The sequence below is a fragment of the Anomaloglossus baeobatrachus genome, chromosome 6 (genome assembly GCF_048569485.1).
Source record: "Anomaloglossus baeobatrachus isolate aAnoBae1 chromosome 6, aAnoBae1.hap1, whole genome shotgun sequence".
In the NCBI taxonomy this organism is placed as follows: Eukaryota; Metazoa; Chordata; class Amphibia; order Anura; family Aromobatidae; genus Anomaloglossus; species Anomaloglossus baeobatrachus.
Genome location: NC_134358.1, coordinates 429334521 through 429358787, shown reverse-complemented (window position 1 = coordinate 429358787; position 24267 = coordinate 429334521). Strand labels below are relative to the sequence as shown.

The 24267-nt window shown below is 46.7% G+C and overlaps 1 protein-coding gene across 1 annotated transcript in view; it reads right to left on the bottom strand.

Moving 5' to 3' along the window:
- The window catches only part of LOC142243951 (transmembrane channel-like protein 2), a 225818-nt gene that overhangs the window by 45248 nt on the left and 156303 nt on the right, over window positions 1–24267 (bottom strand). Inside the window, exon 10 of the mRNA XM_075316143.1 lies at window positions 18541–18688. Within this exon, the coding sequence (XP_075172258.1) occupies window positions 18541–18688 (148 nt within the window). The remainder of the gene's footprint in view (window positions 1–18540; window positions 18689–24267) is intronic.

Sequence of the window (24267 nt, the reverse complement as noted above, 5' to 3'; positions counted from 1 at the left end):
AAACAGGTTGTCCACTTTATTTTCAATTTGTATAAAATCAGGCTGAAAAAACTTTTTTGGAGGTTTATTGAAGTGTCTGATATATATGAAATAAGTGTCAGGCACTTGAAATAACAAACAGTGGCACAGCCACCTTCCAGTATCCGGCTGGGACAGTGCAGGCTGCTCCACTGGTCTGCGCTGGCAATGTAACGGTACGTGCCCACGATCAGTGTTCACAGGATTTTGAAGGCAGCATGCTTCAGCTGTATCCAAAACGCTGCATTGTACAGCACAAGCATAGTGGATGAGATTTCTAGAAATCCCATGTCCACTGTGCATGTACAGCCTGCAGTGTAAACTGACCTGCGGTGCGGCTTTTCAAGGCGGCAGTATGTCAGTTCTTTGCTGAGGAGTCGCAAGCGTTCTCTGCAGGAAGAAGAGAGAGACTGCAACTGCCTGAACCCTGATAATGGACACAAGCAGCTGTGGTCTGTTGCAGAGGAGACGCGCGACCCCGCAGGTCAGGACTCACCACATCCAGGACACAGTGGGTCCTGATCGTGGGCATATACCCTTAGTGTTGCCTGATGAAGTTGGAAATCAAGGGCTTGCTTCAGGTGACTAGAAGATATGGCATCAGGGAAAAATCTGCTGATGTGCTCTTCTAGTTTACTAACCACTGCAGCCAATCACAGGCTGTAGTAATCCTCTGACTTCACAACAAAGCAAGCATTGCCCTGGAGCCGGTGCAAACCTCGGGAGCAACCTGCCCATAATTTCAAGGGATTCTGGAAGGTGATTATGCCATTATTTTTTATTTTAAGATCAAAGATTGCTGGAAAAAAAAATCTTTCATATATAGGACAACCCCCTTATAACTAGGATAAGTGGTCTTAATAAAAAGCATGCATGTGCCTGATTTATTAAGAAATGCACTCATTAAAAGGCAGACATTTCTTAATAAATTAGGCACATGGTATGCTGTACATGCACCAGAGATACAAATATGATTTCAACTTTAATTTCCTTGTTTGGAATAAATTCTAATAAAGCCCAGCCCCTTTTGCTAAGCTCAGTGCAGTTTTTAGAAAAGATATATGAGTGGCAGTAAAAGTCATGAATTATATATCACATACATGCAGCATGTAACAACATTTGCAACTTTTTAACTCCAGTTTTTATCATAGCCGATAAGATAAATGACTGCCACTGGGAGGCATAAAGAGGCACTAAAGAGTCTCATGAGTCATAATTCAGCCTTCTCCATGAGGTCTTAAATAGAGATGAGCCTGTTATCTTTTTTTTTTTTTTTTTTTTTTAAATTCGGTTCCGGTTCGGAATCTGGTTCCCATATAAGGGTGCATGCCCATGATCAGTGTTTGCAGAGTTTTGGACGCAGCATACTTCAGCTGCTTCTAAAACGCAGCGTTGTACACTACAAGCACAGTGGATGGGATTTCTGGAAATCACGTGCCCACTGTGCTTGTTTTTTCCACAGCAAACACTGACCTGCGGAGCATCTTTCCAGACCGCAGCATGTCAATTGTTTGCTGCGGATTCACATGCGTCCTCCGTAGGGAGAGCACAAGCAACAGACTGCAGTGCACTGAACCCTGATCGTGGGTACAAGCAGCTGCGTTCTCCTGCATTCTCCTGAGGAGGAGACGCGTGGCCCCGCAGGTCAGGACCCGCTAAACCAGAACGCAGTGAGTCCTGGTCATGGACACATACCCTAAGTCTATGGGGATCAGAAAAATGTTGGTAAAAGGGATGGGGAAATAGGAGCATGCACTTACTGTACTTACTGACAATTTGTCATGTCGGCAAGCTGCTTCCAGGTCACACATTCACTTCCGAAGCAGCTAATTAACATTCATTGAATATGCACTACTTTCCCCGCCTACTGGTGCCTGTGGTTTATTGCACTCAGCCGTGTCCCTACACTGTGTCAGCTGACTGCTTACATTTACAGGCACTATGCACGTCTATATCGCAGACCGAGGTCACACTGGGGTATGGCACCCAATGCGAGAGCATCTGACGCAATATGCTAATGACTCAGGCTCTGCGATCAGATCACAGCTGAGGAGGAGAGGGATAACCCCCCCATCTCCTCCATTGTCCGCCTGTACGTATATCGCACTGCACTTGAATGTCATCTAAGTGCAGTCCAATGTTTCTCTATTAGGAGACTCGCAGACAATCGCAGCATGTTGCAATTTTTATCCTCAGTCTGATTAGGGCTGAGGAAAAACAGATGTGAGCTGCTGCATTGTCTTATATGGGGGCTGAGTGCAATGCGAGAATGCGATTTTCTCGCATTGCACTTGTGCGAGTCATACGTCAGTTTGACTCTAACCATACAGTACAAATAAAAAAATAAATTAATTAAATAGATAAACAATTTAAAAAAACAGCGTGCGGTCCCCCCCAATTTTAATATCCAGCCAAGATAAAAGCCCTACAGCTTGGAGTTGGTATTCTCAGACTGTGGAGGCCTTTGGTTATGGCCACTCCACCCAGCCTAAAAATAGCAACCAGGATTGTAGCATCCATTAGATGTGACAAGCTCAGCGCTTTACCTGGCTCTTCCCAATTGCCCTGATGCGGTGGCAATCAGGGTAATAAGGAGTTAATAGCAACCCACAGCAGCCACTAAGTCCTAGATTAGTGATGACTGGCATTATGAGACACCCATCACTGATCTGTAAGTGAAAGTAAATAAACACAAATGCTGAAAAAATCCTTTATTTGTAATAAAATACAAAAAACACCATCATTCACCACTTTATTAACCCCTAAACACCCCTGCAGGTCTAACGCAATCCACAGAAGGTTCCACGGTGATTCAGGTCTGCTACACCTCAGTGACAGCGAGCGGCCATAGAGCATGACTGCCCACTACAGGGGTGTTTAGAATGGTTAATAAAGTGATGAAAGAGGGTGTTTTTTCGTATTTTATTCCAAATAAAGGATTTTTCTTGATGTTTGTTTTTATTTCTTTTTACTTATAGGATTAATGATGGCAGGGTATCATAGACCCCTACCCATCACTAATTTTGGGCTTGATGACAGTTGTGAGTTGTTATTAACCCCTCATTACCCCAATTGCCCTGGTGCAGTGGTAATGAGAGGCTGCAGGTTGCTATTCTTAGCCTGGGGGGATCACAATACCATGGGCTCTCCAGGGTGAGAATACCAGTCCCCAGCTGTTGGGCTTTATCATGGCTGGGTATAAAAATTGGGGGGACTGCATGCCAGTTTTTAAAATAAGTTAGTTAAATAAAAACAAAAGAAGCTGCATGCGTTTCCTCTTATTTTGATACACAGTCAAGATGAGCGCAGGGTCGGGGGCTGCAGCCTGAAGCCGTGGGCTTTATCTGTGCTGGGTATCATAATATGGGGAGACACTGCGCCAATTATTTTATTTATTTTGATACCACGATACTGACCTGCAGACAGCGCCTGTGATTGGTTGTGTAATAGAAGAAGTTGTGGAAAAACAAAGCGCAATAGGGTCTTACCCTTGTACATAGGGGTATAGGATGGGGGAGCAATACTACTCACCAAATGTGGTTGTGAGAGTCACAACCACTGTAATCGCATGTAAAATTTGACCACGGCAGCAGCAACCCAAAGCGGCAGATAACAGAGAGAGGTAGAAACCGGGTTCTTCAAAGCCGCGCCAATGATCACCAGCCAAAGGATCAGATCAATGAAGCTTTATTGTTGCATCGGTCTATGCGTTTCAGGAGCCCTGCTCCCTTCCTCAGGACCATCAGATACAAGCATCACTTGTATCTGATGGTCCTGAGGAAGGGAGCAGGGCTCCTGAAACGCGTAGACCCGGTTTCTACCTCTCTCTGTTATCTGTGATTGGTTGTGGGCAGACGCTGTCATACAGGCTGGGGACACGCCTAACTGCAACCAATCACAGACACCAGGCTGTCCTGTGGGTGGGGAAAGCAGTGCATATGGATGAGCAATAATGAGCGGCCAAGGGGGGCTGCAAGAGCAGTGTACAGCCGTGCAGGTGTAGTGTACAGGTGCTACGGAGACTTGCTAAGTATGAAGTGCTTGCTTCATTCTTATTTTCTTTATTTTTCCATTATTTTTTTTTTAATTTCTCCAGTGCCGGATCTGGATCAAACACTCAGAATCCCAAGCCCGGGACTTGGGCAGCTTTGAAACCGCGCGGATCCGGACTTTTACAGCCCGGGTCCACCCATCACTAGTCTTAAATAATGATTTCTGATAAAATGGATTATTTGAAAATCAAACTCGCCGGTTTCACTGAGCTTTTCCAAAATACTTAATTCATGGAAAATACATTTTCTTTGAATCTAAATACTGCAAAGCTTCTTACTGCCTACAAGATATGTGTAAAACACAATGCGACTTTCTATTTTGAATTACTTTTGAGCTTTTTAATGTGAAAACAGACTTATTAATGTCCAAGTGACCTCAATCTATCTGGCTAGGGAAAAATAGATAATACCAACAGCCTATTTAACAGCACACTGCACAAAGAGACCTTTTAGGCTACATATTTTGTATTATCTGTCCAAAAATTATCCCTTTCTGGGGGCAGATGATTCTCTTACAGTTGGCATGTATGGATCTAACATATCAGCAATGACATGTGCAAATATAAATATTTGTTTACAACATGCTTTGTGAGGTAGACATTTGCCTTTAAATTTATGGAATGTGGAGAGTTTTGTTTTGTCTTTAACCCCTTCATTCCAAGCCTGCTTTAACCTTCCTGACTAGGCCAAATTTTACAATTCAGTCTAGTTTCAATTTATGTGACAATAACTCTGGAACACGTCAATATATTACAGTGGCTCAGAGACTGTTTTTTTTATAAGCTGGTGTACTTAATGCTAGTAATCAATTTTGGTTGATATGATTTGCGTTCATGAAAATATCAAAAATGTTACAAATATCTTTAAAAATCTGGCAATTTTAGAAGTTTGAATTTTTATGGCCTTAAAGGAGATAGTTATGTGTCGCCCTGGGATAAGGGGCACTCAGATCCGGGCCACGGGGTCACTTTTGTGGGTATCACGGTGGCGTGACCCGGTCTGTGATCCCAGGCTCCACAGTAAGAAGGGGATTAGGTAAGGGAGATTGTCCGTGACGCCACCCGTGGTGTGCGGTGAGGTAACGGAGCACCGCCGCTGCCGGTAACTGGATCCCGGGGATGGTGGTGGGCAGCAAGGTGGTGATTTCCCTCCACGGGTAGGGTGTTGGTGTCCCGGGACCCCAGTGAGGTGGTGCAGGGAGGAGATGGAGACCGTCTGAGAGCTGTGCGCCCGGTTGGACCAGGGAATGTTGTTACTCACAGTTCGCTTTGCAAGGAAATTCACACAGAGTCAGGAATTAACCAGAAATTGCCAGTGTCTGCAGCCTTCGGTGCGGAGGGTGTTTGGGGTCCCACACACAGTACAGTAGGATCCTGGTCTTGTTTTGCAGCCAGACGCTTCTTTCTCCTTCCTCAGTCGGGAACGGGGAACCCACTCCCCCTGCAGTGATCCGGGTCACCCCTGGATGCCGGCGGGCCACTACCCTGCCCCGGCCACCTCGGGCCCCTTCCTCACACTTCCCTTCCTTATAGCAGCCAGGAGCTCTCTCTCCTGGTCTGCTCTCTTCACACTCCAAACTCACTCTGCCGCAGCCCCTCCTCTCCTGCCCTGTTTAGCTCTTTAGCTCAGGGGGGTGTCTGTCCTGCTGCACTGGTGTGGGATCAGGTTACCAAGGAGGAGAATGGCCTGCACTTTGCTAGATTTTGCAGGCTCTGTGACACCCTGGTTTTGCCAGGGCGCCACAGTTATACCACACAAAAAGTTAATAAATAACATTTGTCACATGTCAACTTAACATCAGAATCATTTTTGAAACATAATTCTTTTTTGTTAGGAAGTTAAAAGAGTTAAAATTTATCAGCTATTTCTTTTTCCAACAAAATTTAGAAAACCAATTGTTTTAGGAACCACATCACATTTCAATTGACTTTAAGGGGCCTATGTGGCAAAAAGTATCCAAAAGTGCCACCATTTTAAAAACTGCACCCCTCAAGCTTCTCAAAACCACATTCAAGAAGTGTATAAGTGCTCCAAAGGAATTACGGTAAAGCAATGTGAAAGGAAACATTTTTTTTCTTTTTCCCACAAAAATATTGCTTTAGCCTCAAATTTTACAAGGGTAATATGCAAACATGGACCATACAATTTGTTGATAAATGTCTTCTGAGTATGCCAATACCCCATATGTAGTGGAAAACGACTGTTTGGGCGCACGGCAGGGCTCAGAAGGTAAGGAGCACTATTTGACTTTTGGAGTGCAAAATTGGCTGTAATAGATTGCAGATGTCATGCCATGTTTGCCTAAAAAGGGGAAACCCTCAACAACTGACCACATTCTGTAAACTAAAACCATCAAATATTTTATCTAGTGGTATGGTGAGCACCTTGAACATTGAACATGTAGGTGCTTCACAGAATTTTGTAGCATTGAACCATGAAAATAAGAAATCGCATTTTTCTCATAAAAATGTTTCTTCAGCATCAGATTTTTCATTTTTACAAGGTTAACAGGAGAAAATGGAGTATGTCGATACCTCATATGTGGTGGAAAACTACTGTTTGGCACACAGCAGGGATTGTAAGGAAAGGAGGGTTAGGTGGACCATTTGACTTTTGAAGTGCAAAATTGACTGGAATAGGCAGCCAAAACCATTTTGCATTTGAAGAATCCCAGAAGTGTCTAAACAGTGGAACACTCCCCACAAGTGACCTCATTTTGAAACCTACACTCCTCATCGAATTTATTTAGAGATATGGTGAGCACCATGAACCCACATATGCTTCACAAAATTCTGTAACATTGAGCTGTGAAAATGAAAAAATAAATTTTTCCAACAAAACTTTTCAGCCCAACATTTTGCATTTTTATAAGGGTAACAGGAGAAAATGGACTAAATAATTTGTTGTGCATTTTCTTCCGAGTACGCTGATACCCCATATGTGGTCAAAAACTACTTTTTGGGCTCATAGCAAGGCTCAAAAGGTAAGGGAAGGAATGCTATTTGAATTTTAAAGCACCATTTTGGTTGGATTAGATTGCGGAAAAAGCAGAAACCCACACAAATGACCCCACTTTAGAAATTACACATCTCAATGAATTCATCTAGAGGTGCAGTAAACCTTTTTAACCTACAGGCAAATCACAGAATTGTATAACATTGACTGAGTAGATAAGAAATTACCATTTTTTTCCAACAAAATGGGTTTTTTTGGCTCCAGGTTTTTAATTTTCAGAATGGGTAATAGTAGGAGAAAACAAAATGGAACAATTTGTTAAACAATTTATCTTGAGTAAGCCAATACCCTATATGTGGTCGTAAACAAAATTTGAGGTAAAGTGCAAAGCTCAGAAAGGAAGGAACACTATACTGGAGTGCTGATTTTATTGGAATGGTGCCATGTCACATTAGCAAAGCTCCTGAGGTGCCAGAAAAGTAGACCCTACCATAAGTGACCCAATATTAGAAACTACACCCCTTAATTAATTAATCTAGAGGTACAGGGAGTATGTTGACATGAGCCTCTCAGAATTTTATACCACTGGATAGTGAAGAAAGAATATTTCCATTATTTCCACTAAAATGATGTTTTAGCTCAAAGTTATTTTTTATTAGGGGTAATAGGAAAAAATGGACCAGAAATTGTGCAATTTCTCCTGAGTGCGCCAATACTCTGCATGTATTCGGGAACTACTTTTCAGGCACAGTGGAAATCTCAGAAGGGAAGGAGCGCAATATTGGCAGAGCCCCTGATGTGCCAGAACAGCAAACCCCCCCCCCCAAAACATGTATCTACCACCATTTTACAAATTGCAGCACTCAATATATTCATCTAGGGGTGTAGTGATCATATTGACACCTCAGGTGTGTCATAGAATTTTATGGCATTGGGCAGTGAAAAAAAAAATACATTTTTATCACAAAAATGTTGTTGTAGCCCAGATTTTACATTTTCACATGGCAAAATGGAGAAAAATGGCAATTCAATTTGTCACACAATTTCTGCTAAACGTGGCAATTCCCCACATGTGGCTGCACAGTACTGCGTAGCCACACAGCAAGATTCGGGAAGGAAGGAGCAATATTTGAATCTAGGTGAGAGATTTTCCTGGAATAGTTTGCAAATTCCATATACAAAGCCCCTAAGTGTCAGAAGAGCAGAATCCCCCCCCCCCTGCAAATTACCCCATTTTGTAAATTACTGCATTCTAGAAATTTATCTACAGGTTTAGTGACGATTTTGTCTGTATGGGGACTTTCCAGAAACAAGTAACAATGAATGTTGCTGAGTGAAAATTGCAATCTGCTATTGTAGAGTGCCTAATACATTGTACTGCCCAGTACATTATGCCCAGCTTGTGCTTTTGGAGACATGCAGCCGTTGAATTAAGCAAATACTCAATTACTTCAGTAATGCTAAACAAGTGGACACTAAATGTGGTTTAGGCACACTGTAGGGTTCAGAAATGTGGTGGGCAATTGGATTTGGGAGCACAGATTTTGCTGGATTTCTTTTTTTATTGAGGGAGTCATGCCACTTTTCCAGAGCCTTTGTGTTACCAGTATTGTGAAGACCCCTATATCTCCTTTGACAGATGACGGGCTTGAGTGGGAACTTTTTTTTGTGGCTTGAGTTGAAGTTTTTTTGTGGAACATTTTATAAAAAAACTTTAGATCACATGTGCCTGTGCTCTATGCTAAGCACTTACATCGGGGATTCCAACTAAATCTCTAAATTACATGATTTAGATGACAGTCCTGAGGGATCCATTTACAATAGTGAGGCAGCAGAGTAAAGCGGGCTTTACAGGCAACGACATTGCAAACAAGATGTCGTTGGGGGTCACGGAATTCGTGACGCATATCCGGCCTCATTAGTAATTGCGTGTGAAACACACGAACGACTGTTAACGATCAAAATTACTCACCTAATCGTTGATATGTCGTTCTAATCCCGATTATCATTGCTGTTGCAGGGCGCAGGTTGTTTTTTGTTCCTGCGGCAGCACACATCGCTGTGTGTGACACCGCAGGAACGAAGAACATCGCCGTCCCTGCGGCCGCCCACAATGAGGAAGGAAAGAGGTGGGTGGGATGTTCCGCCCGCTCATCTCCGCCCCTCCGCTTCTATTGACGCTTAGTGACGCCGCTGTGACGCCGAACAAACCGCCACCTTAGAAAGGAGGCAGTTCGCCGGCCACAGCGACGTCGCTAGGCAGGTAACTATGTGTGACGCCTGTTAGCGATGTTGTGCGCCACGGGCAGCGATTTACCCGTGATGCACAACCGACGGGGGCAGGTGCTTTCACCAGCGACATCGCTAGCGATGTCACTGTGTGTAAAGCCCACTTTAGTCTAGACTCTGTCTGGCCTCTGTACATCATTGGCTTTTTCAGAACTGCACAAAACTATGGTTGATCGTGCTTTTGCGCACACTTAAAAAGACGGACACCACTGGATCATGGGCTAGACAGAGTCCAAAATGATTCCCTTTACCTCATTACAGGGAATCTTCCATTGGGGGTGTTATTAAATCATGTATTTCAGATATTTACATGGAAACCCCACTGTAAGGGGCACTTTGCACACTACAACATCACAAGCCGATGCTTGCGATGCCAAGCGCGATAGTCCCCGCCCCCGTCACAGCTGTGATATCATGGTGATAGCTGCCGTAGTGAACATTATCGCTACGGCAGCTTCACATGCACTCACCTGCCCTGCGACGTCGCTCTGGCCGGCGAACTGCCTCCTTATTAAGGGGGCGGGTCGTACGACGTCATAGCGACGTCACATGGCAGGCGGCCAATAGATGCGGAGGGGCGGAGCTGAGCGGGACGTTAACATCCCGGCCACCTCCGTCCTTCCGCATAGCCGGCGTGAGCCGCAGGACGCAGGTAAGGTGATGTTCCTCGCTCCAGCGGCTTCACACACAGCGATGTGTGCTGCCGCAGGAACGAGGAACAACATCGTAACATCGGTCCTTCCGAAATTATGGAAATGACCGACGCTACACCGATGATACGATTTGGACGTTTTTGCGCTCCTTAATCGTATCAAAAAGGATTTACACACTACGATATCGACTGCGACGCCGGATGTGCGTCACTTTCCATTTGACCCCACCAACATCGCAGCTGCGATGTCGTAGTGTGCAAAGTGCCCCTAAGTGTTCAGTGTAAAGAACACTATAAATATGAGTCTAGCTTTACTATGAGCTTTGGGAGGCAGAATACACAGATCTTGGGCTACTTTTTGTAGGTTGAGTTGACTTTTTTCTGTTACCATTTTGGGGCACATATCTTGTCCTTTTCTGAGTTTTGGAGACGGAATGAACATTACACAGCAGTTCAGGAATTGTAATTTTTTTTTTTACACCGTTCACTTTGTGGTAAAAGTGATAAGACAATTTTATTCTTCGAGTCAGTACAATTACAGTGATACCACATTCCTATTATTTTTTTTTGTTTTGTTTACATAATAAAAACAATCTTACATAAAAAATAATTGTTTTTGCATAACTGAGAGCTATAGATTTTTAATTTTGACGCCAAGTTGTATGGTGGCTTGTTTCTTGCAGCACAAGATGGAATTTTCAGCTATACCATTTTTATTTACATACAACTTTTTAATCAGATTTTATTCCACTTTTTTCGGGCAATATGATAAAACATAGTTAATTGCCATATTTTTTTACAGTGTTCACTGAAGGGGTTAACTAGTGTGACAATTATATAGATCGAATTGTTTTGAATGTGGCAGTACCAAATTTGTGTACTTTTTTGTTCATTTTTTTCACATAAATTTACCTATTTATTGGTATAATTTTTTTTTTGGGACGTTTTAAAAATTATTTTTATAATTTTTAAAAAAAGCATTTTTACTTATTTCCTCTATGGGACTTTAAGTTTATTACTCTGATTACTGGTGTGATGCATTGCAATACATATGTACTGCAATGCACTACACTTGTCAGTGTGCCACTGACAGAAAGCCTTTTAGACCCTTTCTGACTGTGACGTATAGGAACGTTAAAAGTTGTGAAGGGGGTTAAAGAAAGGGAAAATAAATGCAGAAAAATATATTTTATGGCTTGTTCATCTGACAAGCCAAGACACACACTTTCTCTGTCATAAGGAGGCGTTACACGCTACGATAAATCGTGCGATTGCATGAGCAATCGCACCCGCCCCTGTCGTTTGTGCGTCACGGGCAATTTGTTGCCCATGGCGCACAATGTATTTAACCCCCATCACACGTACTTGCCTCCCTAATGACGTTGCTGTGGGTGGCGAACATCCTCTTCCTGAAGGGAATTTCGGCGTCACAGCGATGTCACACAGCAGTCGCCCAATAGAAGTGTGACGCCCTAAACTAGCCAGGCGGTCACAGGTAGGCCCTTGCACAAACACCTTGTCCCCCCCCCCCTAATAAGTTGACAGCAGCCAACCTACAAAACCCTTGTCACCTCTCTCAGGGTTCAATGGGCACACCAGGGGGGCGGGTCGAGGCGGTTGGCCGTGCCCACCCAGGAGTCCGGAGAGCCTGAGACAAAACATAGTAGTTGAGTCTGGACTGTGAAGTGGAGAGTCAAGTTCAAGTGCAGAAGGCCTGAGGTGTCAAGCTTGCAGCATTACACTGACTGGTGCTGGGGTCGTAGCCCTGGTACCGTGGCAAGGAGGCAGACGGTGGTGGCCGCCTGCAGGAGCTGGGATTACAGCCGGTGGAACCGTAAAAGACCAGGACTGGGTAGTGGCCCGCCGGTACCGAACTGGGGAACCGATTGGAAACCGGAGCACCAGGAGGGGTACTCAGACCAAGTACGAGGCCCAGAAACAACTGGACCAAGTCAAATCAACTGATTGAGGACTGGACTTTAGGCCCTTTCCCACCTAAGACCCAACTGAAGACAAGAGCCCAACGATAGGGGTAGAAAGCCACCGACCAGGCATCGAGACCCCACGGGCCAGCTTCTGCGGGCACACAGGCTCTACTGGTATACATCAGGCTGGGGAGCGGACTACCATTGTTCAGGCATAGGAGTCATCATTTTCTACAAAAGTGAGGTGCAGGAGAAAGGCGGAAATCATCAACCTGAAAAGGGGAAAAGAGCAGCCGGCTGCGGGCACCGTCCACCATCTTGTTAGGTTTACCAGAGACTCCAGCGTGTTTGTAATAGTGAGTACAACAGTGCCTTCGGGCCACGTGCCGCACTGCACCGACATGCCAGCACGCATCATCCATTCCCCCGCCTCAGCACCTCCCTTGGGCCCCTGGGACCATCACCCCCTACCCACGGAGGGGTCAATACCAAGCTGTGCAACACCATCCCCGGGAGCCTAGTCAACGGCAGCGGTGGTGTCCATCCATTCACCACAATCCGTGGGTGGCGTCACGAACTTAAATCCTCAAAAACAACCGCGGCTCCGGCCGTGGACCTCCCCACCGAAGTCCCTACACGTAGCACCAGCGACTCCCTTTCAGAGTGACATGACCCCCGGGTCCGTGAGGAGTTCAAGCCACCCACCGATGAGCACGGATCCGAGTGGCTCGGCAGCCGGCCGAGCCCCGGGGTGGTACACATCGAATCTTCTGGCGTCACAAACAGGATTGAACCCATCCACTTACCTGTGGAAGAGCGCCTTGAAGTTACCGTCAGCGGAGTCCTGTTGAAAAATTTCATAATCCGCCATCTTGTCACTGTCCTGTGGCGTGAAGTTTCCCGCCCAAGCCGTCTTCTCCAAGCAAAATGGCGTGAAAGTGAAGTCCCGCCCCCTGAGAAAAGAGCGGTGCAAAAAGAAAGCAGAGTGCCGTGAAAAGACCAAGGGGGGAGCGAGTGAAGAGCTGCGGCATGTGACTGATGCCATGAAGTGCAGGGACGCCAGGACTCTGCCGAAACCCATTCCTGGACACCAACGCGGAAGGATGTGTCGGAGGACCTAAGCCCAGGCTGATTCCCGAATGGAGCGGTGGATGGCCGAAGTGGAGCAGCTGGCTGCGGCCGTGTGAGCATGCGAAGTAGAGGCAACTTTGGAAGAGCGGGTAAGCAACCCACGCGCCTATGTCCCCGAGGGACCGGCCGCTGTGGCTGAGGAACCTGGTCTGCCCCTGCCCTCTATATTGCCTTCCTCGCTGCCCGTATCGGTTGCTGCTGCTCCCCCGCTCGGTCCACTGCCACCAACACTGGCATTGGAGCCCGTTCTACCAGCCTGCAAAGATCTGCCTGCGGAAGACGCCAGTAGTCAGCCCATCATCGCTCCGACCCCCATACCGGCCCTACGTCGCACCCGCGTCCAGAAATTACCTCAACCCGACTTGGATGCCCCAGCGATCCCAGAGGAAGCCGCGCTCCAGATGATAATGGCTCCGGCAGTCCACCCGGCCGCAACGGAGGCGATCCTCGACCAGCAGCTGGCACCGCAAGTCACGTTGACCACTCCCAGACACCCGGCCTCAGCTCAGGCACGGCGGAGATGTAGCTGCCAGGTGGCAGAGCAGGCCACGTCACAGCGGGGTCCCTCATTACCGCAGGTGCTGGTCGTAGCCGTCACGGAGGGGCCCTGACTGGGCCCGTCCCCCACACATGCTGACCCGGAGCAGTCAGCTGGCGCTCTGTATTGGGAGCGGCAGCAACAGCAGCTGCGCAGGGAGATCGTTGCCCGAGACGAGTGTAAAGCGGATGTGTATGCCCGCATGTATATGGAGAAAGATCACCTGCAGCGAGCTACCATCGGGGTCCAGAGCAGTGTACCATGTGAAGGTGGTACTGGAGCCACACGGTGGAGAATGGACTGTTGAGTGAGGTGGCGGATCCCGGCTACCAAGTTGAAAAGTCCCCGTTGGGACCATACTGCCCGTCCCCGTTGGGACTTTGTTAATTTGCCCCGTTTTAAAAAAAAGGACAAGGCCGTGAACTTGAAGGCCACCCAAGAACTTTTGGGTTTGTAAATAATTCCCGGACTGACCTACCCCGTTACACAACCTCCGGAGAGGCAGACTGGAGGATTTGCCTGCGGGAAAGTGATGGCCGAGGCCCCGTCACCAATGCAACCGGTGTCGATCCTCCAGGTCCGGGGGTCCCCCTGGACGTGGGGCCCCTGAGAGACAACCGAATGTGGAACCCTGTACCCGTCCCATAAAGCAACACCTGGGCCTGTTCCTGGACTGGGAAAAGGGGTGCTGCCCGTTTCTTAGGGCATAATCAAGGCTAGGTTTGTTTGGGTGGGTAACAGAAGGACCCGTTCCCGTTCCCGTTGTTAATAAAAATGTTATACGTTTGCAACGTTTAAGAATATGCCTCCCGTCAAGGGAAGAAACAGAAACCTTTGTGATTGTAAATATGTTATTATACTTGTAATGTGTTATTTTTATCTTTTCCAGTTAAGAAAAATAAACCGGTGGTGGACGGGCAGCCCGCGGACAGTCTGCATTAAACCAAGGGGGAATGTGACGCTCTGGACTAGCCAGGCGGTCACAGGTAGGCCCTTGCACAAACACCTTGTCCCCCCCCCTTAATAAGGTGACAGCAGCCAACCTACAAAACCCTTGTCACCTCTCTCAGGGTTCAATGGGACACCAGGGGGCGGGGCCAGGCGGTTGGCCACGCCCACCTAGGAGTCCGTAGAGCCTGAGACAGGACACAGTAGTTGAAAAAAAATCTGAATAATCCAGTCCATATTAACCTTTTTCAGACATGGAGAATCCCCATTATAATTAGAAAAACCTACATTGACCTCCATAAAATATAATACTGCTCAATTATAAACAGACAATAATCTCATTTATAGAATTTTTAGAAAATGTATTTATATAGTTTCAAGGGATACAAAAAAGTGCAACACAAAATGCAATGTGTATAAAAACATGTACTGAAAGTCAGGGCAGTATACCAGAGAAGGGCAGACTAGGATGGTCACATGAAACCTTACAAATATCAAGAGTATACAATGAATGCATATAGTCAAGGCTCATATGGTATAAACATGATAATCACAGAATCAGAAATCTATATATATAATTGCCTTATTCTGTCTGTCTGTCTGTCTTGCTCCAAAATTGTGTCTCGGTGAGTGTCATTACAGTGACAACCATCTGATTGGCCGCTGGCTCGGCCTGGCCCCGCCCCCCCACGGATTGGTCGCTCGCCTCGGCCTGGCCCCGCCCTCCGCATGGATTGGCCGCTCGCCCCGGCCCTCCGCACGCATCGCCAGACATAACCTTGCGCTGCTGGGATCGTGACGGAGCCGGTGTACGCTGGTAACCATTATACACATGGGGTAACTAAGGTCCCTTAGTTACCCGATGTGTATCATAGTTACCAGCATACACCGGCTCCGTCACGATCCCAGCACCGCCAGACATAACCTTGCGATGCTGGGATCGTGACGGAGCCGGTGAACGCTGGTAACCATTATACACATCGGGTAACTAAGGTCCCTTAGTTACCCGATGTGTATCATAGTTACCAGCATACACCGGCTCCATCACCATCCCAGCAGCGCCAGACATAACCTTGCGATGCTGGGATTGTGACGGAGCCGGTGAACGCTGGTAACCATTATACACATCGGGTAACTAAGGTCCCTTAGTTACCCGATGTGTATCATAGTTACCAGCGTACACCGGCTCCCGGTGAGCACGATGGGGAGTGCGCTGCATGGGGGATGGAGCACGATGGGGGTGCACACCTCCCTCCAAAACACACACACACCGCCACACGCGCACTGCACAACACACCACACACACACACACTGGGAACAACAAACACCGCCCTACACAAACACCCACAAACACAGACAACGCCGAACACACTCAACACCCAACACACAAACACCGCAGCATACACAAATATACGCACATACCGTGCAACACACACACATTGCACAAAACATACCTCCCCCCAAAACACACACACGCACCCCACACCCACACAAACCGCGCAACACACACATCACCACACACACACAACGCTGCAGACACACAGCGCTCCACAAACAACGCAACACACAAACAACACCGCTCTCACCCCCCCCACACCCTGACAACACCCAGAACATTTACAGCCCTACACAAACACTTGGCAACTACACACAACAACATCTATATATATATATATATATATATATAACAAAAATCATACATTAACTACACAATAAATTCTAGAATACCCGATGCGTTAGAATCGGGCCACCTTCTAGTATCATAATAAAACCATAGAATCAGCCTAAATAGACATACTTATCCAGGGACTAATTTCTAGGCAGTTTATAAACATGATAGATTACAAGCATTGTTAAATTCATCACCAGTAATAAATAAGGATCAATGCAACAAGAGGTATGGTAGCCCACCAGGATACACTCATTTGTATAGCTACCACAATCGTCAGTGATAAGTAAGGGTTAATCCAGGAAAAGGTATAATAGCCCACCAGGATAATAAGTCACATCCAGCCTGATACACTGCCCTGCACCTCACACCGGGGAGCGGACTACCGTTGAGGATCCACCGTAGTCAAACAAGTACACAAAGGTGCAGGGAAAGACAGCCGCCATCACCTGTCCGGGGAGAGACACTGCAGCCGGCTGCGGGACCCATCCATCCAGCCGTTTGGTTTACCGAGGACTTTGTGCATCTCTTACTGAGTGAGTACACCCGTGCCATCCGGCACCACGCTGCGCTGTCCCTGTAACCCTGTACTTCACCAACCCTGCCTCCCCGTCACACCACCGGGCCCCGGGACCACCGACCCCTACCCATGGAGGGGGGAAAACAACATCCCAGCTGCTCCCTACCATCGCCCCCGGGATCCCCGTCACCAGCAGCGGTGGTGTCTATCTTCACCACAACCCGTGGGTGGCGTCACAGACTAAATCCCCCAAACCAACCACCCCTTTCACTCACGGGCGAGGAGCACCGCTCGAGTCCCCGGATCCGGCCCACCACTCGAGCCACCGAGCAGCAGCAGCCGCAGCAGCGCCGGACCCGAGCATTAGCGAGCGCGGCAGCGGCATCCTCCCCGCCTGCGACACGTGCAAAGCATTGGACTGTACTGGATGTCATCCGAGTTCAGTCTGATTTACGCTGATACAGACAATGGAGAAGGTGGAGAAATTAAAGGGAACCTGTCACCTAGAATATGCGTTCTGACCTATCAGCAGACGCATGTGTGCCCTAATTACACCTCCCAACCCATCCCTGTGTTATAAAATTGTATAACATGAAAGTAAGAAAAACCTTATTACCTGCCTGTGGGCATGATACCATGGAGTCACATGAGCGACGTCACCATCGCTCATTCCATCCTGCGCGCATTGTGGCAGGCTTCTTTTCTGGTTTTTTTACGCGCCGGCTTCAGACGCGCACTGCGCATGCACAGTGCACGTCTGGAACTGACAAGGAGAACCCGGAAGAGAAGCCTGCCACCATGGTAAGTGTAAACGCACGCAGGATAGAATGAGCGACGGGGACGTCGCTCATGTGAGTCCATGGTATCACGCCCACAGGGGCGTGATACCACGGAAAGTATGCAGGGCCAAGGCGTCGCTGTGGCCAGAAGCTCTCTAATTTACATAGGAAATATGAAAGTAATAAAACGTTTTTATTACTTTCATGTTATACAATTTTATAACACAGGGATGGGTCGGGAGGTGTAATTAGGGCACACATGCGTCTGCTGATAGGTCAGAACGCATATTCTAGGTGACAGGTTCCCTTTAAGTTCTCCATCTTCTCGTCATCTGTGCTCCGATTCTCACATGCGAGCTAATTGGATCACGTCATTTGCATAATTGGGCTTATTCTCTTGCATGAGAGAATATACACTTGTGTGACCCCAACCTTATTTATTGGTTTGCCCAGCTCCATTCACTGTGTAGTTTCCGCTATTGATACTGCAGCTCAGCTCTTATTTACTTTAACAGATGGTGAACTGCAGTGACTGAGAAAGGTCACTACACACGGTAGTATACAGAGCTGCGCTGTTCCAGATTTCTACGCTGTTTACATTTGAACGGCGGTGCAAACAGCTGATCAATGGAAGTTCCAAGTGCAGACCTCCACTGATCTGTTATTGATGACTTTTCTTTGCCATTAATGTCTAAGTAGTGGACAAACCCTTTAATGTTGAACTCTGTTAGTGTCCATATGGTATGCTGTACTCAATATGGCAACCAATATAATTAAACAGTTTTGCTATATTAAACTTTCCCAAATGTTCATGACATTTTACTTGTTTTATATAAAATATGTAAACTTCTACATAATTCTAGAACTGTGTCCCTAATAACTTAATCACTTTCGTGTTCACATCAACATTTCAACTGAATAATGAAGAAAATGGCAATAAAAATTGATTGTAATGGTGAATTGTTAGCTTGATTTACATTAATGAAGAAAGGTGAATTATGTTCTTTATTGATTTCAAGTAATTCTGCCGCTAGTCATCAAGATTAATGGGATTCTGGTTTTACCTTAAAGCTGGTAGTTATGGATGCAAATTTGTTATCTGCTGTTTCTGGGTTTCCTATTAAGTAATCCCAACTAGTGAACATTTTAAAGCTGAAATTATAGTTTCCATCATCTCCATCACCTGTACTTTCATTGGCATTACTTGCCATCCTGGAAGAAAAAACATCAAATAAGATATTTAAGAATCATAAACATATTATAAAATTGTGGATTGAGAAAATCAAAGATCTGGTCCCTAAAATGCTTAATCTGTCTATTACCACCATTAGATTCCTAAAATGCTTCATCTGTCTGCCACATGAATGTAAGTTAAGAATATGCTTCATCTGTCTGCCACTGCCAATAGGTCTCTAAAATCTTTCATCTGTCTGCCACCGCCAGTAGATTCCTAAAATGCTTTATCTGTTTGCCATGACCAGTAAGTTCTTAATATGCTTCTTTTGTCTGCCACTATGTCCCTAAACTGCATCATCTGTCAGCCACCACCAGTAGATTCCTAAAATGCTTTATCTCTTTGCCACCACCATTAAGTTCTTAATATGCTTAATCTCTCGGCCACTGCCACTGGGTCCCTAAAATTCTTCATCTGTCTGCAAATGCCACTAGGTCCCTAAAATGCTTTCTCTGTCTGCAACCGCCAGTAGGTTCCTAAAAATGCTTCATTTCAGCCACTGCCAGTAGATTCCTGAAATATTTCACATGTCAGTCACTGCGACAAGGTCCCTAAAATGTTTAATCTGTTTGCCACCATCAGTAGGTTCCTAAAATGCTTCACATGTCTGCCACTTCCAGTAGGTTCCTAAAATGCTTCAAATGTCAGGCACTGCCTCTAGATCCCTAAAATGAGACATATGTCTTCCACTGCCATTAGGTCCCAAAAATGCTTATGTCTGTCACCACCAATTGGTTCCTAAAATACTTCATATATCAGCCACTGCCACTAGGTTATTTAAATGCTTCATTTATCTGCCTTTGCCAGTAGGTTCCTAAAATGCTTCATCTGTTTACCACTGCCAGTAGGTTCCTAACATGCTTCACATGACAGCCACTGCCCTTAAATCCCTAAAATTCATCTGTCGGCAACTGCCACTAGGTCCCTAAAATGCTTTATATGTCTGCCATTGTCCGTAGGTTCCTAAAATGCTTCATCTGTCTGCCACTGACAATGGTTTCTTAAAATGCTTCATATATCTGCCACTACCATTAGGTTCCTAACATGCTTCATATGTCAGCCAATGCCCTTAAGTCCCTAAAATGCTTCATCTGTCGGCAACCGACAATAGGTCCCTAAAATGCTTTATATGTCAGCCACTGCCAGTAGGTTCCTAAAATTATTCATAAGTCAGCCACTGTCTGTAAGTTCATAAAATGATTCATATGTCAGCCACTGCCAGTAGGTTCCTAAATTGCTTCATCTGTCTGCCACTGCCAGTAGGTTCCTAAAATGATTCATATGTCGGCCACTGCTACTAGGTCCTAAAATTCTTTATCTGTCTGCCAACGCCAGTGGGTTCCTAAAATACTTCTTCTGTCTGTTACAGATAGTAGTAGTTTCCTAAAATGCTTCATATGCCAGTCACTGACCCTATGTTCCAAAATGCTTTATCTGTCTGCCACCCCCAGTATGTTCCTAAAATGCTTCAAATGTCAGCCACTGCCAGTAGGTTCCTAAAATACTTCATCTGTCTGCCATTGCCACTAGGTTCATAAAGTGCTTCATCTGTCTAACACCACTGCCAGGTCGCTAAAATACTTAATCTGGCTGCCATCGTCACTAGGTCTCTAAAATGCTTCATCTGTCTGCCCCACCTGTAGGTTTCTAAAACGGCTTCATCTGTCTGACACCACTGCCAGGTCGCTAAAATGCTTCATCTGTCTGACATCACTGCCAGGTCACTAAAATGCTTCATCTGTCTGACATCACTGCCAGGTCGCTAAAATGCTTTGTCTGCCCCACCAGTAGGTTTCTAAAATGCTTCATCTGTCTGCCCCACCAGTAGGTTTCTAAAATGCTTCATCTGTCTGCCCCACCAGTAGGTTTCTAAAATGCTTCATCTGTCTGCACCACCAGTAGGTTTCTAAAATGCTTCATCTGTCTGCCCCACCAGTAGGTTTCTAAAATGCTTCATCTGTCTGCACCACCAGTAGGTTTCTAAAATGCTTCATCTGTCTGCACCACCAGTAGGTTTCTAAAATGCTTCATCTGTCTGCCCCACCAGTAGGTTTCTAAAATACTTCATCTGTGTGCCCCACCAGTAGGTTTCTAAAATGCTTCATCTGTCTGCACCCGCCACAAGGTGAAGCTGATGAGTTTTTATCAATGAGTGAACTCTTCAGAAAGCTCCTTCTGGTGGCATCTACAAGCATCTGCAACATCATACTTTACATTTCTTATGTATTTTTTTCACATAAATATTCACGTTCTATATTAAAATATAATTATATTTAATAATTAATCAATTGTATTTTATTGAATTAAGGTATACAATAAAGCGGGCTTTACACGCTACAATATTGCTAGCAATTGCTAGCGATATGGTACGCAAAAGCACCCGCCTCCGTCGTGCATGCAATTTCGTGTGATCACTGCCGCAGCGAACATGATCACTACGCAGTGTCACACGCACTTACCTGGTCGGTGTCGTCGCTGTGACTGCCGAAAAATCCCCCACTCAAGGGGGAGGGACGTTCGGCATCACAGCGACGTCACTAAGCGGACGGCCAATCAAAGCGGAGGGGCGGAGATGAGCGGGACGTAACATCCTGCCCACCTCCTACCTACCGCATTGCGGCCGGCGGCAGGTAAGGAGACGTTCCTCGCTCCTGCGGTGTCACACACAGCGATGTGTGCTGCCGCAGGAGCAACAAACCACATCGATAGTCACCCATTACCGATTTTTGGTTTTGGGACGACCTCTCCATGGTGAATGATTTTCACCATTTTTGAGGTCGCTTAAGGTCGCTGGTAACGGTCACATGCTGCGATACATACCTCCCAACCGTCCCGGATACAGCGGGACTGTACCGGATTTGAGCGGGTGTCACGGGGTCACGATCGGGAGCCATGTGTCCCGAGGCTCCGCCCACCCGCGCTCTCCCCGTCTGACTTTCTCCCCCTCCTATCCACATGAGCAGAGCCGAGTGCTGCTTCACTGCTCTGGCTCTGTGCTACCGCTGTTATGGGTGGGCGACAGCAGCACTTTCCTGGCTGCCGTCGCTTTAAACCCGGCACCTGCAGCTCAGCGTGCACTGCAGTGCTCTCAGCTGGGCTGCTTGTGTAGGAAGTTAATCTGTGGGCGGAGCGACCACCGACATGCAGAGCTCTGTCCACAGATGAACAGACTGCAGGAAGAGGAGCTGAACACCAAGGAACGCTGTATGTTACCCCCCCACCACCTACCCAGAGCTGTATGCCCCAGCCCCCTGCTCACCAGATCTATATGCCTCCAGCCACCCCCCTTCACCAGATCTGTATGCCCCCCAGCCCCCTCCCACCATATCTGTATGCCCCCAGCCCCCTCCCACCAGATCTGTATGCCCCCAGCCCCCCCATCGGACCTGTATGTGCCCCCAGAGCTGTATAAGCCCCAACACCAGTGATATATGCCCCTTAGTAATATCTATGCTACCAGTAAAGTGTATTTCCCCCAGTAAGGGTATTTTCACACTTGTGTTGTTTTCCTTCCGTTACAATCCGCCCTTTTGGAAAACAGCGGAATCCGTTAACGGATTCCGCTGTTTCCCATAGACTTGTATGGTTGACGGATTGTGCCAAAAGGACCTGCGTTGATTCCGCTGGGCGATGCTACGTTGCTTCCACCCAGCCACGCAGTATGTAACATTGTTTTGAGCAGCGGAATCGATTTCACTGCGCATGCTCTTTTTTTTTTTTTTTTTAGATCACAAACTTTATTTTGTCTCGCGGTGGCTGAACGTTCAGCTGAGCGCCCACCCGCCGGCAAGTGACAGCGCTCAGCTGAACGCCCGCCCACCGGCATGCCCGCCCGCCGGCAAGTGGCAGCGCTCAGCTGAGCGCCCGCCCGCCGGCATGTGAGAGCGCTCAGCTGAGCGCCCACCGGCATGCCCGGCCACTGGCAAGTGAGAGCGCTCAGCTGAGCGACCGGCCGCCGGCTATTGAGAGCGATCAGCTGATCGTTCACAATAGTCTGCTGCCGGTAAAACTGTAAAGAAGAAAAAAAAAAGAAATAAAAGCTATCCATTGTGCCACTATATGCAACGCATCCGTTGCATCCGTCACACAACTGAATGCTACGGAAGCTGTCCAACGCAAGTGTGAAATTAGCCTAAAGTGTATTTCCCCCAGTAAAGTGTATTTCCCCCAGTAATGTGTGTACCCCTTAGTAATGTGTATGCCCCTCAGTGAAAAACACAGACGTTCTTCACTGATGTGTTAAACACGCATATGTCCCTTCATGCTCCGTGATTCACGGCACACAGTGGTTGTCCATGTGCAATCCGTGATACGCGATACGTACTCCGTGATTGCACATGGACATATACTCACCTGCCCCCGCTCCTGCTCTCCGTGGTGCTGAAGAGTCCCACGATTCAGCATCCAGCCACCACTCTCTCACCTCTGCAGCTACTTCCGGGTCGGCTCTGGCTGCATAAATGAATATGCATGCCATAATGAACCGGCCAGGAAGAAGCAGAGAGCAGCTTCCGAACTCAGCATCACTGGAGAAGGTGAGTTGAAAAAGCTTTTTATTTTAAATGTCCGTGTTTTTCTGGTACGTGTTTCACGGATCACACCATAGTGTGGTCCTGGGACATCAGTGATGCCAGAAAAAAAACGGACATGTTTCTGTGCGGCAATCACAGATACGCATGTACGCCACGCGGAGACACAGTCAGTGAAAAATCAGTGATGTGTGTGCAGACCCATTGATTATAATTTGAATGCATAGGTCAGTGAATCTGGTACGTATAAAACTAGCACATACATACCAGCATCACTGACATCTGAAACAGGCCTAATATGTATGCCCCTCAAGTACTGTCTATGCCCCAAGACCCTCCTGTGATGTATATACTATAACCCCAGACCCTGTGCTGTATATACTGCATCCCCCAGCCCCTCCTGTGCTGTATATACTGCAGCCCCCAGCCCCTACTGTGCTGTATATACTGTAGCCCCCAGCCCCTACTGTGATGTATATACTGTAACCCCAGCCCCTCCTGTGATGTATATACTGTAGCCCCCAGCCCTTCCTGTGATGTATATACTGTAGCCTCCAGCCCCTCCTGTGCTGTATATACTGTAGCCCCCAGCCCCTCCTGTGATGTATATACTGTAGCCCCCAGCCCCTCCTGTGCTGTATATACTGAGCCCCCAGCCCCTCCTGTGATGTATATACTGTAGCCCCCAGTCCCTCCTGTGATATATACTGTATATATACAGTGTATACACATTTTTATAATATATATATATATATATATATTATATAAAACCCCCATCCTCCCTTGTGATACATACACAGCGGTGTCAGTGTGCACTGTGCGTGGCTAGGTCTGTTAAAGTAATGCCAAGTGATCACATGCGGAGGAGGAGCTGGATAGAGACAAGCGGGGTAGGTGATCGCGGCTGCTGCCGGCTTCCCCATGTTATTACCTCCAATGTGTGTATATGTATGATGTATATATCTATGTATGTCAGTGCAGATGACTGTGTATAGATTTGTCTGTTTATATGTATTTTAGGGAATTTG